The sequence below is a fragment of the Chelonoidis abingdonii genome, chromosome 1, assembly GCF_003597395.2.
Source record: "Chelonoidis abingdonii isolate Lonesome George chromosome 1, CheloAbing_2.0, whole genome shotgun sequence".
NCBI classification, from domain to species: Eukaryota; Metazoa; Chordata; order Testudines; family Testudinidae; genus Chelonoidis; species Chelonoidis abingdonii.
Window position 1 is genome coordinate 309,328,317 of NC_133769.1, and position 19,033 is coordinate 309,347,349.

The window sequence follows — 19,033 nt, forward strand, 5'->3', positions numbered from 1 at the left end:
TGGCTTGTGGCACACAAAATGTACGTGAAATAAACAATAAGAAGTTGCCCAATACTGCCAAAAATGTCTTGACATATTTGATTCTGTTGCTGAATTATAACATTCTCATTAAAGTTACAGTACCCAGACCACAAGGATAAGAATATTCTAACTTAGCCCAGAATTCCTTGGCCTTTTTGGAGCCTTCAATAAATATTTTTAACATCATTTTATAAAGGAAAAGAGATTTTCAAATCTACAAACATAATTTAAATACTGACCAGTGGCGAGTCTTCATATGTAATATGACCATCTGTAACGGAAGGCTGCAGAGTAAGGCTCTGTACAGTGGTATCCCTGAGATTAAAAAAAAAATGCAATTGGAAACAAAATAAAACCGACTAGGAACTAAAAGGAAAAAAAATAAAATTGAAAGCCCTATTTGGGAGCAATACTGCAGAATTATCTCTCCTATAACAGGAAAAGCAATGATTAATGAAAAGCCCACAAACCATTATGCACCAGAGTACAGAAACTCATGGAACCAATGTACAGGGTTGAGTAACACAGCGATGTCATGTGCAAAGTGTAATTTTATTTTTTAATTTCATAAGGTACCAAAGTGATACGTGCCTGGGCGCCGCAGAGAGCCTGACTTTTCCACTCCACTTTCTAAGACCCAAAAGAAAAAGTGTACTGAGGATGATTACAGAGACCATTGGCATGATCCCTAATTGGTCAGAGAAGTTACTGTTTAGCAATCTCTCTTCCTCACTCAAGGTTTTCATAGCAATTTCTTGCTCCTTTGAACCTGAGAAGTGAGAAATCTAAACACTGAATCCTGCCTCTTCCATATGGAAGTGGAACGTGCTATTACTAGTTCTGGGTAAAGCATGCATGTTTTAAACTATAATTTTCATGAAAAACATTTCTAAATGTCAAAGAAATCCCCTCAGATAAAGCAAACTGCTTAGCAGTGTCAAAGTGAAGTCTAGTTAATATTTTAATTATTCTGCTCCATACCACTATCTCCAAGAAGAAGTGAGATTAGAAAAAAAAATAGTTTTGACCAGAAAACAGTTCATTTTTCAGCTTTTATTATCTGAACTGCACCAGATGGAATAACTATTTACTAGCGGTTGAGACATCATTGTATCATAAAGTGCTAAAGTTAGTTGTTGTTTTTTGCTTTTTAACGGCATGATGTTCCTTTCTTTACAAAATAATATACATTTAGGGAGGGTTTTTTTAAAACAGCCTTATGAAAATGTGGGGAGAGTATACTCTTTAATTTCAGTTAGTACAATCGACTTCAATTAAAACTAAATATGTAGCAAATGAAGAACAGGTTGTAGTTCAGGAAGGTGCAACACAATATCTCTTTATCTGATTAAACCACAAACCTTATTACGAGATTTGATTTAACAAAAATCACGCCCACCTTCATAGCCATCTACTGAACCAGAATTGTTTGCTTAACCTAAGGTTATTCATCAGTCAAAACTTTGACCTTAGATTTATCTTCAGATTTTGTAACACATTTGTAAAAACCAGCAAGAACTCAGATAGGCTTCATAGACACAGGAAATCAAATATAGCATTGTTTGTAGTAAACTGTAAAATGGAAAGCATCCAATTTTAGCTGAAATCTGGATGTAGTTAGCATCCAAATCTCTTTTATTTGCTGTCAGTAGCATTTCTATACCCAACAACTACTGCCTTATTTAACAAAGGTCATAACTGATCTGCCCTAAGGTCTCTGTTAAAAACAAAACAAAACCTCCCAAGCAAGACCATAATAAAAACACAGACTGCTAATTAAATCTTTGCAGTAGGGTATTTTTTTTTTTTTTTACAGATAAACGTAACATGAAACATCACTTTCCTACTATCTTAACACATTTCTGGCTTGCATAGAGAAATCAATACTAGATGCGGCAACAACTTCAAAGAATAAAAGGTTTCCATAATATTGCAACTTTGCAACTTCCTAACCATCAGAGTGGTTAAGCACTGGAATAAATTGCCTAGGGAGGTTGTGGAATCTCCATCATTGAGGATTTTTAAGAGCAGGTTGGACAACATCTGTCAGGGATGGTCTAGATCAGGGGTCGGCAAACTGGCATGCGGTTCGTCAGGCTAAGCAACCTGATGAGCCGGGCCAGTTTGTTTACCTGACGCGGAGGCAGGTTCAGCTGATCACGGTTCCCACTGGTAGCGGTTCGTTGTCCCAGGCCAATGGGGGCTGCGGGAAGCGGTGCAGGCCGAGGGATGTGCTGGCCGCGGCTTCCCGCCACCCCCATCGGCCTGGGACGGCGACACGCAGCCAGTGGGAGCCATGATTGGCTGAACCTGCCAACGTGTCAGGTAAACAAACTGGCCTGGCCCGCCAGGGTGCTTACCCCTGGCAGGCCGCGTGCAGAGGTTGCCAACCCCTGGTCTAGATAATACTTAGTTCTGCCTTGAGTGCAGGGGACTGGACTAGATGTGAGGTCCCTTCCAGTTCTATGATTCTAAAATAATTATAGAATTGTTCCTACTGACATGCAGGAATTATAGCATGTACATAATATATTCCAATATCTCCTGATAAAAAAAAATAAATCTGAAGATAGATAGTTTGCATGGCATTAGAAAGTATCCAGGATAGCCACAAAGTAATTCCCAAATCTCTTCTCAATTCCCTGGCTATTATCCATTCCTTCCCTTTTCACAATATTTTCAAAAAGTATTTGGGGGACTTGCAGTTAATCAGGAAAGCAAAATGTCTGGCATAGCCCAAAATTAATTCTAGTGATTTCCCTCCCGTCCTGCAGATCAGTATAACCTAATATCTTCTTAGCATACCAGGTGCAATAGATATTAACAACCTGTCTGTCTGCTGGCATTAGTCTTTCCTTGCATAAACATAAAATATGCAGTTAGGCTTCAATAATTTCCACTTTTCTTCAATAAATTGAATGTGGATTAAATGACAGAAAATATACAAAACTGACTCAAGTCTTTCAGTACAAGATGGAGATTTTCTGAACTACATTAAGGTAGAAACATACACATTAAGTAACTACAGTCAAACCTTAGTTACAAACACTAGAGTTACAAACTGACCAGTCCACCACACACCTCATCTGGAACCAGAAATACACAAACAGGCAGCAGGCAGCAGAGACCAAAAAATAAAACAAAACAAAAAACCACCACCACCAAGTAGAGTGCTGTGTTAAATATAAACTACTAAAAAAATAAAGGGAAAGCAGCATTTTTCTTCTGCATAGTAAAGTTTCAAAGCTGTATTAAGTCAACATTCAGTTGTAAACTTTTGAAAGAAAAATTATAATGTTTAGTTCAGAGTTATGAACAACCTCCATTCCCATGGTGTTCATAACTCTGAGGTTCTACTGTATGCTATATTTGAGACTTCTGAACATTGCTGACTAAATTTTTTTAAAGCTAAAACTATGAATAACTGGCATTCTTGTCACCAGGTTGCAGAATTTCGCTCCCCACATCAAATGACCTAAACTCTGTTTCCCTAGTGGATGTTTACTAATTAGTATCTCTCAACATTAGCCAGGCTCTCACAGAGACATGACGAATAGAGCGTTGTAGCCTCATCACACTCCACACAGAAGCAAGGAAGTGGGAACATAAGAGCAGGTGAGAGAAATGGTCTAATAAATTGTCATCCTGTTTAACTGAGACAATTAGTTCTGTCCTATTAAAAGCAGAAACCGAAACGATGTAGTGTCATTTCCTACTGGCTTATTTTTGCCTCTAAAGAAAGAAAAACCCATCAGCTCTTCTCGATCATGATGCTGCTGGGTTCATGATAGTGTCACCAAAACTCTTGTTGACATTTTTTTCCTTACTCCATCCCACGATGATACTTGTTTTGCCTAGGCAGGTTTTCCTTCTGGTAGCTACACATTGCTGCTGGTGCTTTGTTTAGCCCAGATTGATTTTTTTCTGGAGTTTACATATTTGTTCAACACTAACTTGTGTCAATTAGTTACAATCCTGATTTTGATTTCTAGTATCCAGTGGAGTAGCTGTGAGACCTCAGAAAATCCCACTAGCAGAAGCACTTATTGAACAAATTGTTTGATCAAGTACTGGAGACAGAAGAGAAGAGAAGAGCTAATCCCTCTGCTGACTCTGACCATTTTCTTTAAAACTATGTAAATCTTACAAAAATAATCTATTCTGGAAAAACAAGATTCTTGCTAGGGTATATTTAATTACCTTAATTAATACAATTACCATGCCCATTCAATCCTGCTGGCAATTTAAGCACTGAGACTAACCAGGGCGCCAATTAGTGCTAAATGCAATGTTGCCTTTTTTAAATGCAATCACTTCCTCACTACGGGACTGGATCAAAACCACTACTTATCTCAAACAGGCCACCAAAGGACTGGAACAAAATGACTACCTGTTTCACGCAGGTCACCAACCATATTGGTCATTACCACCAAATTGGATCATAATTCAAAACAGTCAACTAGAGAATGAAAGTCTCCACATCCCATTTCCAATTTCCCCCAGATATTAAGTCCTCTAAGCAACTTATTTGAAAATAAGTGGAAAATTTGTTACTTTCTGGGACTAACTTCTTCCCCCAGTGCAGGGCTACTGGGCTGATCCTCTCTTCCGGCAAATACCAGAGGCAGTACAGATTTGTTCATCAGGTCTGTGGCATGGCCACATTCCATCCACCCTCGCTCCAGAGGAATATTTCTAAAGCTGTTTGGAAATGCTAAATTCTTATTAATAGGTGAACAAGGAATTACTGTTTAATATTAAACTATAGGAATAGAACCTGAAGGAGCTATGTAAAAGACTTAACTTGAGTGGGCAAGGCTATGGGGAGAGATCAGTCCCTGACGGGATATCACTGAGTAACAAATTTTTCATTCTGGATCCTGACCTCTTCCCCATTCTGAGACATATGGGATGTAAGGAAAAAATAGTTGAGGAGGAGGGAGAGAGAGAAGTAGGACAAAAGAATAATGTTCTCTTGCCTAGAATTGGTATTATGAGTGTATTCTGAGCACCTTCCTGCTGAATGATGTTTCCACAGAGGAATGAATGTCAAGCTAGTAATGCTTTATAGAAGCATTGATGGTGTCCAGGTGACAGCTTTAGATTTCTTCTGTAGTGGCTGATGTATTTTCCACCTAGGACATTACCAGGGAAGTGTTTGAACAAGCTCTGATCCCTTTTATAATTGGCCTACATTCAGCTAACAGAAAAATAAGCATATGACACTGGTTAACTGGGTAGGGAGAGTGAGAGGTCGAGAGTATGTTGTAAGGAATCCAAAACAAACATCTGGTTTCATTAGGGTTAATCTTTTATCTTGAAAACAGGAGGAGAATTTTGTCCAAATCCTTGTGTAGGCTGAGAGGGTGGAGTGTTAGGAGAATCTCTTTGGGAAATTATCCCATATCATTTAGGATCTATTGCTCAACCATCAAATTATTAGGCTCAGGTAGACTAAATTTAGATATAGGAATAGGCCATGTGATTCAAGAGCCAGCCGGCTAGGAAGATGGAAGGGAGGCCTCTCAGACAGCTGACTCCTCTCCAACTGAAGGCGATGAGATTGACCACTGTTTCTTCCTTTTTTATCTTTCAAATCACATTTTCAAGTAGTGAAAGGGGAGAAAGCAGAGAACCTGATTCAGCCATTTATTGAGGCAGAATGTATGTTCCTTCCAGTGAACTTTGGTCTGCTTTCATGATTAACAACAGTCTCATCGTTGTATTTCAGCTGAACACAAATAAGTCATTCTGGGGTGACCGAGGTTGGAGAAATATTTATTAGTTCAGGGACTGTTTAGAGTTGTCTAATTGCTGAGGGCTAAGCTACTCCATTCTTGTATTGAGTGTCCCCCGATTGCTGTCTTCTCTGTGAAGTTGATGCTCTGGAGCCTGTGAGACCTTACCCTCCTTCTCAGGGTGCACTTATAATTATATCCCTAAGATTCCCCAGCCAAGCTATTATCACTATTTCAGCAACACATTTTACTTGTTTGGCATCAGCAGAACTGCTTGTGCTATAAAAGGTACAACCAGTGGTGAGCTGGAGACGGTTCCCACCGGTTCGCAGGAACTGGTTGCTAAATTTAGAAGCCGGTTTAGAACCAGTTGTTAGGGTTACTATACAGCCAGCAGCGGCGGCTGCTGCTGGGAGACAGACACCTAGCTCTGTGCAGCTAGAGCTCCTTTGCCCGAGTGCTACCTTCCCCCGGTTTGCCCCGCAGCCCCCCGAATCTCATCACCCCCAATTCCTTTCCCCCCCAGCCTTGTCATCCCCAGATTCCTCCTCTCCCCCGATTCCTCCCCTCCAAGTCTTGTCTTACCTTGGGCTCTGGCAGGCTGATTGAATCAAACTGCAGCTCTTCTGCCTGAGCTGATTCAATCACTCTGCGAGAGCCCAAGGTAAGACCAGACTTGGAGGGGAGGAATCCGGGGGTGATGAGGCTCGAGGGGGGGAGAAATTGGGGTGACAAGTTCGGGGGCTGCGGGGCAAACTGGGGAAGGTAGCGCTCAGGCAAAGGGCGCTCTAGCTGCACAGAGCTGAGGTGTCTGTCTCCAGCAGCAGCTAGTGCTGCTGCGAGGGGAATCAGACTGCAGCTGCAGCCTACACAGCCCAAGGTAAGACAGGGAGGAATCAGAGGCTTGGCTACACTGGAGAGTTGCAGTGCTGGGTGGGTTTACAACACTGCAACTTACCTCACCGTCCTACTTGCAAGGCACATACAGAGCTGCATCTCCCTGACTGTAGCGCTGGCTGTACTCCTGCTCTGCCTGGGGTACAACGATTGCAGCGCTGGTGATTGCAGTGCTGCTCCGCCAGTGACACAAAAGCACAGTAATTGGCCTCCAGAGGTATTCGGAGTATCCAGAAGCCTGTTCAGCCGATTCCAAACAGCGCTGCAAATGCGGCCACACTGCAGCGTGGTAGCTGTCAGTGTGGCCACACTTGCAGCGACTTTCCCTACAAGACTGTACGAAGACACGTAACTCCCAGTCTGTACAGCTGCAAGTGAAGCCATACTCAGAGAGTGCCTGCTGGGGGGCGGGGGAGGATTGGGGGATGACGAGGCTCGTGGGGGGAGGAATTGTGGGTGACGAGGCTGGGGGGATAGAAATGGGGGGAGGGTGAGTTGCCTGTCTGTATGTTTCTAAATAATAGCAGCTGTTCCCTAGCAAAATCCTCTCTACATTTCCTTTCTACTTTTGCCTCATTTCTTCATCTGTAGTTCTGTTTAAAGCCTATTACCTATTCATGTAATCTGTCTCTTGTTTCAGACAGGGTTAAATATGTAACTGTTTACATAGAAAAATAGCTGGAGAGATAATGGTAAAGACTATATGACCCAGCATTCTAAAGAGGATGCTGTCCTTTACACTTTGTGACTAGGAAAAACAAAACTTGTCTTTGAATTTTATTAACTAATGTAATTGCTTTAACACATCAGGAAGAAAGGCATGACTTTAGACCTGTTGGTATAATAATGGAAATACTATGAGTTTCTCATCTGGACGAACTGTTAAAATCATTTCTTTTGTTTACAGCCACTGGCAGTAGCTATATAATCCCCTACCCCACGATGGGTGTCTGTACATTTGCCTAGGCTACTGTCTAAATCTTGCCAAGCTTTTCATCATATCCACATAACAGAGATTAAATTAATGTAACTGCTAGCTTCAATTCATACTAGTGCTCGTAAAAACTGCTTCATCAAAGCACTTAGTTCAATTTGCAATAAATATCAGAATCCAATAAAACTTAAAATCTGACTTATTGGCTACATACGCATTATATCTGGAGTGCAGTCAGCTATATATTCAACTGAGTTTCGGGGGGCGCTGTCAGGGGGCAGGGGTGTGGAGGGTGGGGCAGTCAGGGACAGGGAGTGGGGCGGAGTTGGGTAGGGTGGTGGGAAGAAACACAAACCAAACTACTGAAAGACAAGAAATAACAAAATGTAAAAAAAAAAAAAAACATACAGAAGAACACAAAAAACCAAACACAGAATAACAAATCGACGGAAATATAAAATAAAAAAAAAAAAAAATCTGGTGGGGTAGTTATGGGGGTTCTCCTTCCTCTTGTATACCCTCGCTTTTGTCTTGATCCTGACAAGCTATCACTTCGATAATCTCGTTCTTACTCTTCTTGTTCTTCCTGCGATTTCTCCATGTGTGGTAGTATTATTTTCACCAGAGATTTGCTCCACTGACAAATAAGACCTATTTGCTTGGAGTTTAGCCCAATCAGCCTCAACTCTTATACACAGGCTGAAATGTCATTCACGCGCTGCAGTATTGATTTTTGATTTGTACCATTTTTCTGTTCTCTGGTGATAGCGGGAGATAGTGGGGGAATGTATCTGCTGAGTCTGGGCTCTGGAGAAATGTGCATCGCCCACGTAGTTCTAACTATTCGCCACGGACATCAGTGCTCTGGCCCCTCACCTCGTATATCAGAGTGTCAAGTCTCCGGGAACTGAACCTCCAGGATGACATGTCAGCCAGACGTAAAAGGCCCCAGCCATTCTATCCAAACAACCCGGCATGCATGGGAGTCGGTGGTCAGGGGATAAGAAGCAGAGGTGGGGTTGATGGATTGCAGGTTCTGAGGGGGGCAGTCTGGGGCAGGACGTGGGGGTTGTTAGATGGGGAGGACAGCTGTTTTGGGAGGCACAGCCTTTCCTACCTGGCCCCTGATACAATTTTGCAACCCCGATGTGCGGGGCCAGCTTTAGGAAGCGTGGGGCCCGATTTGAACAGTTTTGACAGAGCCCCCGTAAGGATGACTTAAAAAAAAAACATAAAAAAACACGTGGAGCTTTACTCATTGGGCAGCGCTGCAAGTCTTCGGCGGCACTTTGGCGGCGGGTCCTTCACTCGCTCTGAGTCTTCGGTGGCACTGAAGGACCCACCGCCAAAGTGCTGCTGAAGACTCGGAGTGAATGAAGGACCTGCCGCCGAAGACCTGGTAGGGAACTGGTTGTTAAGATTTTGGCAGCTCATCACTGGGTACAACTCAGCACGAGGAGGGTGGCAGAACCAAGCCCATAGAAACTATATGTCAAATTAACCTTTCCAATCAATGTGCCATCTTCAAATGGGGAAATTATATAACCCCTCCCTGAAAATTTTTTATTAAATTATAATGAAATCATCTCACCCTAATTGCTAACTCCTCAATGAGGGAGATGTCTTCTACAACTCACACATTGTGTGTAAGAACAGCAGGAAATACTTAGATCAACTTGAAAGGAAAGTGAAAATCTCTGCCTTTCTATCCTAATTGTATTTCTCCATGACTGCCAAACAGCAGCAAATTCAAGCCGAATTCAGCTTCTAACAAGGTAAATAAGCTCTCTAGCAGCTGGAATCTGCCAATTTCAGTGCCAGTCGGACAGTTTATGAAAGGCTACTGATGGGAATCGAAAACACAAGCTTGGACGAATGCTTGCAAGTCTTACACTGCAACATTATGATGATTGAAAACATATACAAAAATGGAAATAACAGTTACATGATAGTCACTCCTTCAATGCTCTTTAATGAAGAGGAATTTATATCACAAAGGTACTATTGTTTATGTTTATTTCCCATCTCATAAACTGTTCAAAGAATAAAGCACAGTTTTAGGCTATTTTGTTCAGTGATGTATGAACAAATATAATAGTTTAGACATGCATTTCTACTACTCAAATTCATAACAAAAAACAGATATTTATTCCTTATATGTCTGCATAGATTACAGCAACAATGACACTTTCAACTGGTACATCAAGTATAATATTGTCACTTAACATTTCTACCTCATTTTGGCATAATTGTCTATAAATGTATATAACTGAATCTCAAACCTAAAACTCTACAAGAGAACAACTTAAGAAATTCTCAGGGACATTAGTACAAAAATGTTTTTTCTGTGATTATCTGTAAAATTCAATGTAGTTGTAGCCATGCTGGTCCCAGGAGAAGAAGAGAGAAGATAGGTGAGGTAGTATATTTTATTGGGCCAACATCTACTGGTGAGACAGACAAGCTCTTTGTGGCTTGGAAGCTTGTTTCTCTCACCAACAGTACTTGTAAAAAGGACAGACCTGCCAAACTCAAGAAAACATGGAGATATATTTTGCCATTTAAATTGTTCCCTGCTGTCCTAGATTCTAACTACCCTGGTAAGAGAAAGATGCCCATCAAAATATCAGCTTGCAAGAACAGCTATATATTAATTCTACTATATAAGCTGTCTTGGACCACTAAAGCTCTTTTTTAAATTAAAAAGTTGATTTAAGAAAGTTTAAAAAAAATCTGAAGTCAAAGCTTAAAGGATAATTTTAAATGATCCCAACTGGGAACACAGATAATTAGATTTATAATGATTATGTGATCTGTAAAGAGGGGAAAGAAAATTAACATCAAAAGATTAACACACAATTTATACTAAGAGTTGCTTGTAGGGACACCAAAAGGTCATCCCCCCCATTCATTTGATTGTTAAAGATCTCAAAATAATTATGTTTATTTTGAAAAGACAGCATATGCGTCGAGTCAGTCTCTTCTTTTTAAAATCGGCATACTTCAGCAGTTTATCAGTGAAGTGGAAAAGGCACAAGACACACTGTATAGCTTTTCAAGACAGGAATTAATATCACCCCTTTAATCATCAATCACTAAAACAAATATATTAGCTATGACAGGGAGTTGCAGTAGTAGCAGTGCAGATTCTCAGTCAAAAAAATAAAAAAAGCCTACAAAAATAGGGAAGACCAGCAACAAAGCAGTGAAAGTCATTTTAAATAATAGTAAGAATGTCTTCCAAATACCTAACATTGCTATATCCATCCAATACTGGTATTTTGTTACCAGTGACAAATATACAAATATACTATGTCAAACCATTTACCAGCAAAGCCACTGTGCACCTTAGCACATCCACACACAAACAGTGGGGGAGGGGGAGAAAAGTTTTTTTTAAATTTCAATTAGTAGATAGAAAAGAATGAATTGAAGTCTTAATGTGGCTACTTAAAGGAGCACCCTGACTAAACCTGCTTCTGTATTTGTATTCAGTTAAAAGGGGAGAGAGAGAGAGATTTTCTACAATCTCTAGTTTCAGGAAAAGGTACAGCAGTCTATATTCTCAAAGACAGCCTTCCAGAGGAGAGTACAGAGAACAACTATGTCCCAAACTAAAGGCAAGAGCATGAAGTAGCTAGGATTTTCAGGCCCCCTCTCCCTCTTTCTGGGCACTGACTCATTTCAATTTTCCAGGGAGATATTTTTAGGAAGAGTTCTCTCATGACAGAGCCAGCCAGACACTCTAAAGTTCTCAAGCAGCATTTTTCTTACTCTTCCTACCTGTAAATTTTGATTATCAAAAGACATTTTTTCAACAATTAAGGTATGTACAGTGAAATCAGTGTTTACAGACACTTACTGAATGCTTCCAAGCCTACAGATATTTTAAAACGTGGTGTCTCCCCAAAACCATATACCTCTCAACCTTTTTTTTTTCCCTCATGACTCAGGATACTATATTCAAGACAGTAGATAAAAGAAGAACACCAGGGTTTCTATGGTTTTGCAACTATATTCAACTATATAGAGTTTGTTTACTCATATAATCTGATCTAATCTGGGTTTTTAAAACTATACTTTGGAAATATGGATATTCTGGCATGGTCAGACACAGCCAAAGATTTTTAGGCAGAAGAATGGACCTGTTTCAAATTGCATAGTTGCTCAATTTGGTTGAATATGTAACTGAAAACAAATGGAAGCACACTTTCATAGCTATATCACTGAATTCTTCGTACCTTTCTTTAACAGAAATTCAGAATTCCTGGTTTGTTAGATTTGAAAACTTAACCTTCAGCACAGGGCCGGCCCACAACATTTTGGCACCTGAGGCGGGGAGCTCAAATGACAGCCCCATACCCCCTTGCTTATGCCAAAACTTTGAAAGGTCTGAATTCTGCCTTCCTTCTGTTCTGCTCCTCTCTTGGTACTGCTCTGTTACCTACCCCAATAAAGGAGAACTAACAACTTAAAATGCCTTGTTCAAAAATTTTAAGTAACACTTAACTTTCAAACACCTGAACATGTAACTTTTCTTGTCTGTGTAGTAAATACTGGCGTTTTTATCTGTTTGAATAATCAAAGTGGTGATTTCCATGCCTTCTTGGTTGCAAAGATTTGAACTGATTGCTGAAGGTCCACAGTCTGGGCCAGCTCATGCTCTGCTGAGATGGTTGCAAGGCTGATCAGTCTCTCCTGTGTCATTGTGGAGCATAGATGTGTTTTTATTAACTTCAGCTTGGAGAAGCTGCATTCTCCACTGGCAACTGATACAGGAAGTGTTAGAAGTATGCACAGAGCAACAAAAGCATTTGGAAAGAGGGTGGTCATCTTATTTGTGCACATATATTCCAGAACAGCCTTTTGAGTTGATCCTGCTGAAATGTATCTTGAAAAGCCTTTCAGTCACTTCACCTAAATCACCTCGCATCAATATTGTGCATTTCATCCATAGTGTCAACACTGTCTCTAGTTCCTGCATTGCTGAAACTGAAGGGAGGTCTTCTTCAGGTATAGTGAGGAGTTTTAAAGAATAACCATCATACAACAGGAAAAACCATCCCAGAAAAGAATAGGAATACTGCCCAGGCATGGCTAGCCAAGTTAGGAACTCAAGTGGTGAGCTGAAAGCATGAAGAACGTTCTTCAGCTGACTGTATTGCACAATCTAGCACCTGGTTAAAGAATTCAACTTTGAATGTTGTTTGGAGTCTCTTATGGGATAATCCCGTGCCTCATAATCAGAAAAAAATGTCTTCTTCTTGGTGACTCTTGTATTCTTGAATGGGTGGGAAATAGCTTCAGTGTGAAGTTCCTCTGCAACTTCTGTGCACTCTCAGAACACGTTTTGAAAATCCCTCAGCTGACCTGGTCCAGACTGTAGGTATGACTTGAGGCTTTGTCCAGTTGTTCCATTGCCCAGATATATCAAGGTCGACCTAGTTGCAGTCTACATTGCTTAGGTAAACATTTAATTTCAACAATATGGGATGCCACAACACTAGAGCCACACAGAAATTTGAAGTTAGCTATATGTTTCTGGTTTGATTCAAAATTTCCCTCTGCCACTGTTCTCCCACAAACAGTTCCCTGTCATAGCATTATTCGAAAAACCTCATAATGGCAACTATGGCTTCATCTATCTTCCCAGTTTGATGTTTCATAGGCTTTATCGCCTCATCAACTTTAGAATAGAATCATAGAGATATCAAGGTTGGGAAGGGACCTCAGAAGGTCATCTGGTCCAACTCCCTGCTCAAAGGAGGACCAATCCCAATTAAAATCATCCCAACCATGGCTTTGTCAAGCCTGACGCCTTAAAAATCTCTAAGGAAGGAGATTCCACACCTCCCTAGGTAACCCCCTCCAGTGCTTATCACCACCCTCCTAGTGAAATAGTTTTTCCTAATATCCAACCTAAACCTTCCCCTGATTGCAACTTGAGACCATTGCTCCTGTTCTGTCATCTCGGCTACCACTGACCATTCTCATAGTCTAGATCCATCCTCTTCGGACCCCCCCCTTTTGGGTAGATGAAAGCAGCTATCAAATCCCCCCTCATTCTTCTCTCTGCAGACTAAAACAACACCAGTTCCCTCAGCCTCTCCTCATAAGCCATGTGCCCCAGCCCCCAATCATTTTTGTTGCCCTTCACTGGACTTTCTTTCCAATTCTCCACATCTTTCTTGTAGTGTGGGCCCAAAACTGGACACAGTACTCCAAATGAGGCCTCACCAATGCCGAAATAGAGGGGGAATGATCACATCCTTCAATCTGCAGGCAATGCCCCTACTTATACATCCCAAAATGATTAGCCTTCTTGCAACACAGGTGACACTGTTGACTCTTATCCAGCTTCTTGTCCATTGTAACCCCTAGGTCTTTTTTCGCAAAACTATGCCTAGCCATTTGGTCCTAGTCTGTAGCAGTGCATAGGATTCTTCCAGTCCTAAGTGTAGGACTCTGCATTTGTCCTTGTTGAACCTCATCAGATTTCTTTTGGCCCAATATTCTAATTTGTCTAGGTCCCTCTGTATCCTCTCTCTACCCTCCAGCGTATCTACCCCTCTATTCCCAGTTTAGTGTCATCTGCAAACTTGCTGAGGATGCAGTCCACACCATCCTCTAGATCATTAATGAAGATATGAACAAAACAGGCCCCAGGACCGATGCTTGGGCACTCCGCTTGATACCAGCTGCTAACTAGACATGGAGCCATTGATCACTAGACCCCGTTGAGCCCGACGATCTAGCCAGCTTTCTATCCACTTTATAGTCCATTATCCAGCCAATACTTTCTTTAACTTGCCAGCAAGAATACTGTGGAGACCATATCAAAAGCTTTTGCTAAAGTCAAGGAATAAACATTTCACTGCTTTCCCGTCATCCACAGAGCCAGTTATCTCATCATAGAAGGCAATTAGTTAGTCAGGCATGACTTGCCCTTGGTGAATCCATGCTGACTGTTCCTGATTGCTTTCCTCTCCTCTAAGTGCTTCAGAATTGATTCCTTGAGGACCTGCTCCATGATTTTTCCAGGGACTGAGGTGAGGCTGACTGGCCTGCTGTTCCCCAGATCCTTCTTCCTTTTTTTAAAGAAGGCACTACAGTAGTTGCTTTTTCCAAGTCATCGGGGACCTCCCCCGATTGCCATGAGTTTTCAAAGATAATGGCCAATGCCTCTGCAATCACATCTGCCAACTCCTTTAGCACCCTTGGATGCAGCGCATCCGACCCATGGACTTGTGCTCGTCCAGTTTTTCTAAATAGTCCTGAACCACTTCTTTCTCCACAGAGGCCTGGTCACCTTCCCCCATGCTGTGCTGCCCAATGCAGCGGTCTGGGAACTGACCTTGTTCGTGAAGACAGAGGCAAAACAAGCATTGAGTACATTAGCTTTTTCCACATCCTCTGTCACTAGTTGCCTCCTTCATTCAGTAAGGGGCCACACTTTCCTTGACTTCTTCTTGTTGCTAACATACTTAAAGAAACCCTTCTTGTTGCTCTTAACATCTCTTGCTAGCTGCAACTCCAAGTGTGATTTGCCTTCCTGATTTCACTCCTGCATGCCTGAGCAATATTTTTATACTCCTCCCTGGTCATTTGTCCAAGCTTCCACTTCTTGTAAGCTTCTTTCTTGTGTTTAAGATCAGCAAGGATTTCACTGTTAAGCCAAGGGCTGGTCGCCTGCCAGATTTACTATTCTTTCTATACATCGGGATGGTTTGTTCCTGCAACCTCAATAAGGATTCTTTAAAATACAGCCAGCTCTCCTGGACTCCTTTCTCCCTCGTGTTATTCTCCCAGGGATCCTGCCCATCAGTTCCCTGAGGGAGTCAAAGTCTGCTTTTCTGAAAGTCATTGCTCCATGATATCTGCTGCTCTCTTTCTTCCTTGTTCAGGATCCTGAACTTGACCAAACAGTAATGGTCATGCAGAACACTAAGCCATCACAATTTGAAGTTATCCCTACTAACTTCTTATCCGGTTTGTGAGCACCAGGTCTCAGAACCGAGCTCTGCCACTGAACTGGTTCCGTCAAGCAACTTGCACCAGGGAAATGAAACTTGTCCTGCATCCTGTTCGTTCCAACCTCCTGGATGTTTCTCTGCTCCGCTGTATTGCTTCTCCCAGCCTCGACTTTCCCATGTGTGGCACTTAGTGGGTTTCAGTGTCAGAGAGGATTTCCAGATGTTGCTTTAAAATTTGCCATCGATGAAGCTGATGCAGAGAAAAATACATAGATGCTTTGAATTACATTAAAAAAATCAGCAGCCTCACTAGAAGCTGATGCTGCATCACTGACCACCAAGATTCAACAATGAGAACTGCATGGGAACACCAAAAAAGAGCTCGAGGGTTTAACTCTCGGATCCTTTTCTGCACTCTTCTGTTCTTTCCTCTTTCTTCTAATGTTGGCACCATTATCATAGCCCTGACCTCTCTTATGTCAAGCTATCGCAATTCCCATATCGTCACCTTTTAAGAAGCTCATTTGTCATACCAGCTCCTGTAGTATCATCCAATGTCATAAATTCTAGCAAAATGCTCTCTGACAGTCACCATTGCAGGGACATTTTCACTAGGTTCTGTTGTTGTTACAAAACACACCATTAAAGCCATTTTTTCCTATGGCTGATGTCAGGTGTGCAGTCCAGAATAACAGAGTAATATCTTGCTGACTTCAGATCTGCCACAATCTTCTGTTTGACTTTCGTTTCCAGTAGCTGTCTGATCTCATATTTGAATTGTTTTTCCAAACGTAGTGGTGTGTGTACATTTCTTGGGTGGTGACTCTTCTTAGATGCTCCTGGAGTACAGCATCAAACTCAACCATCAGCTCACAATTTTAAGGAAGTTTCCATTGTTTGGCACATACAGCTGATCTGAAGTGCCACGCAGTGCTAGGTTTGAGGTAGCAAGCATTCTCACAATAGCAATGAGCCTTTTCAGAACATTTTTGCCAGTAAAGAGACTCTGATGCAATCTTCTGTTGATGCTGGTCATCTATGGTGGCCTTTAACCTTAGTCTCATCTCTCAAGCTCTTTCCACCTATGGAAATGCTCTTTGGTGATTTGCTGCCTTCTCATGGCATGTCACATTTCTAGACAGATTTTTCCAGTCTTTTGTTTCCTGTAGAACCCAATGTGGCTGGAACATTAGACTGAAAGAGTTTGCAACAAAAAACAATATGCAGCATCTGCGGTTTTGAGTACATAAGCCATGACCTCTCCACTTTCTCCATTGGGGATTTCACGTCAGTAAGTGGTGGATGGAAACTTCTATTTCCATTGTCTTTGGGGAAACATGACATAGTGTTTCACGTTGCTGGTGGCCCATACAGTACAAGGAAGTCCCTTTGGCTACTAACTCAAGTGAGTCCACAGTCCTGGATCATCTAGACTTAAGGAACTTAAACTCAGCAGCAGCTGTTTCTTGAGCCTCCACCACACTCTTCTCTGATCTACACTTTTCTTCAGGAATGTGCATAGCCTACATCCATTTGAGATGGAGATATGGATGCTGCAGTAGCTGCCAGGTCACCTGTACTGTTGACTAACTGGAAGATCAGGCATCTCACACTGCACCTCACTGGGGCCAGAAGGCTCACTGTGAACATTTGTGTCTATATTATCTTCAGGAGAGCTCCTTCCTGCTTAGACAGAAAGCTTTCCTTTGCTTTCTTTCTTTTTCTGAATGCTGCCCCAGAGGGGAGATTTCTTCTTTCACTCATGACCGCTGTTCTGTGTTGGTTATAGTGGCTCTCAACACTGAATTCAAGGAGACAAATAAGCAGGCTGCTAGCAGGGACTGAGTGAGGGAAGATATTCAGCGTCTTTAGGCCTAACTGGCTCCTACTACTTCAGCTGACTGCCTGTTTCTCCTCAAGTGGGTTCAGGGAAGCTGCAGGAAACAGGAAGCTCCCTGAGAAGCTGATGTTAATCAGTCCAGGTTCCTGGGTGCTACAGAGGTACATAAGAGGCTCCTCCTCCTCTCCCTCCCTGCAGGTCCTGCTGCTTTCTGTTATTCCCTCTCACCTTTCTCCTGCCTGCCTGTTATGTCTCTTGTGCCCTCCTTCCTCCAGCACAGCACTCCACCATCTCTGTGCATTTAGAGCAGAGAGAATACATATGCACCAGCAGCAGACACAATTTTCTACACTCTGGCACCCCTCCCACAGTCTGGCACCTGAGGCGGCTGCCTCAGTTCACCTCATGGTAAGATCAGCCCTGATTGACCCCTCTTAACTTGTTCTATCAACTGGTCCTGGATGTCTTCTGCAAGGTCCTGTTTATTACATTGGACCTCATCCTTGGATTACGCACTCTGAAACTGGTATAAACTGGGGTGAATTAAACAGTCCCTAGCTGCTGAAACTTTTTACTCCCTCTTAAATTTGATTAACTACAGCTCAAGTTGTACAGCCTTGACAAGAAACTGAACTTTCTTCCATCCAAGAAAGAATTCTGACTCAAGCTCTACACACAAAGGAAAGAATTTATAATGGAAATGGAAGGATGACTATTATATCTCTAGAAAAAAAAAAAAAAAAGATGAACCAGTGAGATAACAAGGCAGCTGAGGTAGTATTTATTTATTTTTGGACCACTTCTGCTGGTGAGAGACAAGCTTACACAGACTCTTCTTCAGAAAGAATCAGTGTCTCAAGTGAACTCTAAAAAGCAGCTTGATAGTGGAAATATATTTAACACTAAGAGATGCAGAACTAAATGTTTAAATAATAGACAGAAGATATTTGCACTCCAGCAAAAGACTCTCTCCATATATAATTAGCTTCTAACGTGATAGAAGAAGAGAAGCAAAATGACTCTTTTCCATTGTATTACATCAAGGGAGCCAGTCAACTGAACCTGATGGTACCTTCTTATGCTGTTTTTGTGTAGCAGCTGGGAGCTTACATTTTTACATTTATCTGTTTCTCTCATCAGTGCTAAGAAGGGTTTTATAGTCTAACAATGCACGTTTTTTTCTTGAGTCTTCTGAAAAGCTTTAATTGTTTTTCCATTGCAAAATCTCTTTGCCATGAGAGGCTTTGTAATTTTTAAATAAGCGCTGTCACATCAATTTTTCTTCAAACCAGTGAAGCTTTTCCACACACAGACCCCCATTTAAATAAAACTGTACTTTTGAGTCATTTTTTTTAATACACAATATTTCATTTCTTTTCACGTGATGGTAATTTTTTATACTACTAATATAACAGACAACAAAAATTAGCAATGTCAAAAGTGATAAGACAGATGAAGACAATTAAAAGAACAATACTACTACCAATAGTTTATAATTTAAAAAAAATGTTAAATACTTGACTATTAAATTTATATTCATATAGTGCCTTTCATCTAGAGCAGTGGTTCCCAAACTGGGGTTCATGAACCCCTGTGGGTTCGCGAAATGCTACAGGGGGTTCTTGGGAAA

At 41.5% G+C, this 19,033-nt stretch overlaps 1 protein-coding gene across 1 annotated transcript in view; it reads right to left on the minus strand.

The window, feature by feature from the left end:
- VWA8 (von Willebrand factor A domain containing 8) overlaps nucleotides 1-19,033 on the minus strand; it is a 279,054-nt gene that overhangs the window by 115,103 nt on the left and 144,918 nt on the right. The window contains exon 22 of the mRNA XM_075065283.1: nucleotides 261-336. Coding sequence (XP_074921384.1) covers nucleotides 261-336 — 76 coding nt within the window. The remainder of the gene's footprint in view (nucleotides 1-260; nucleotides 337-19,033) is intronic.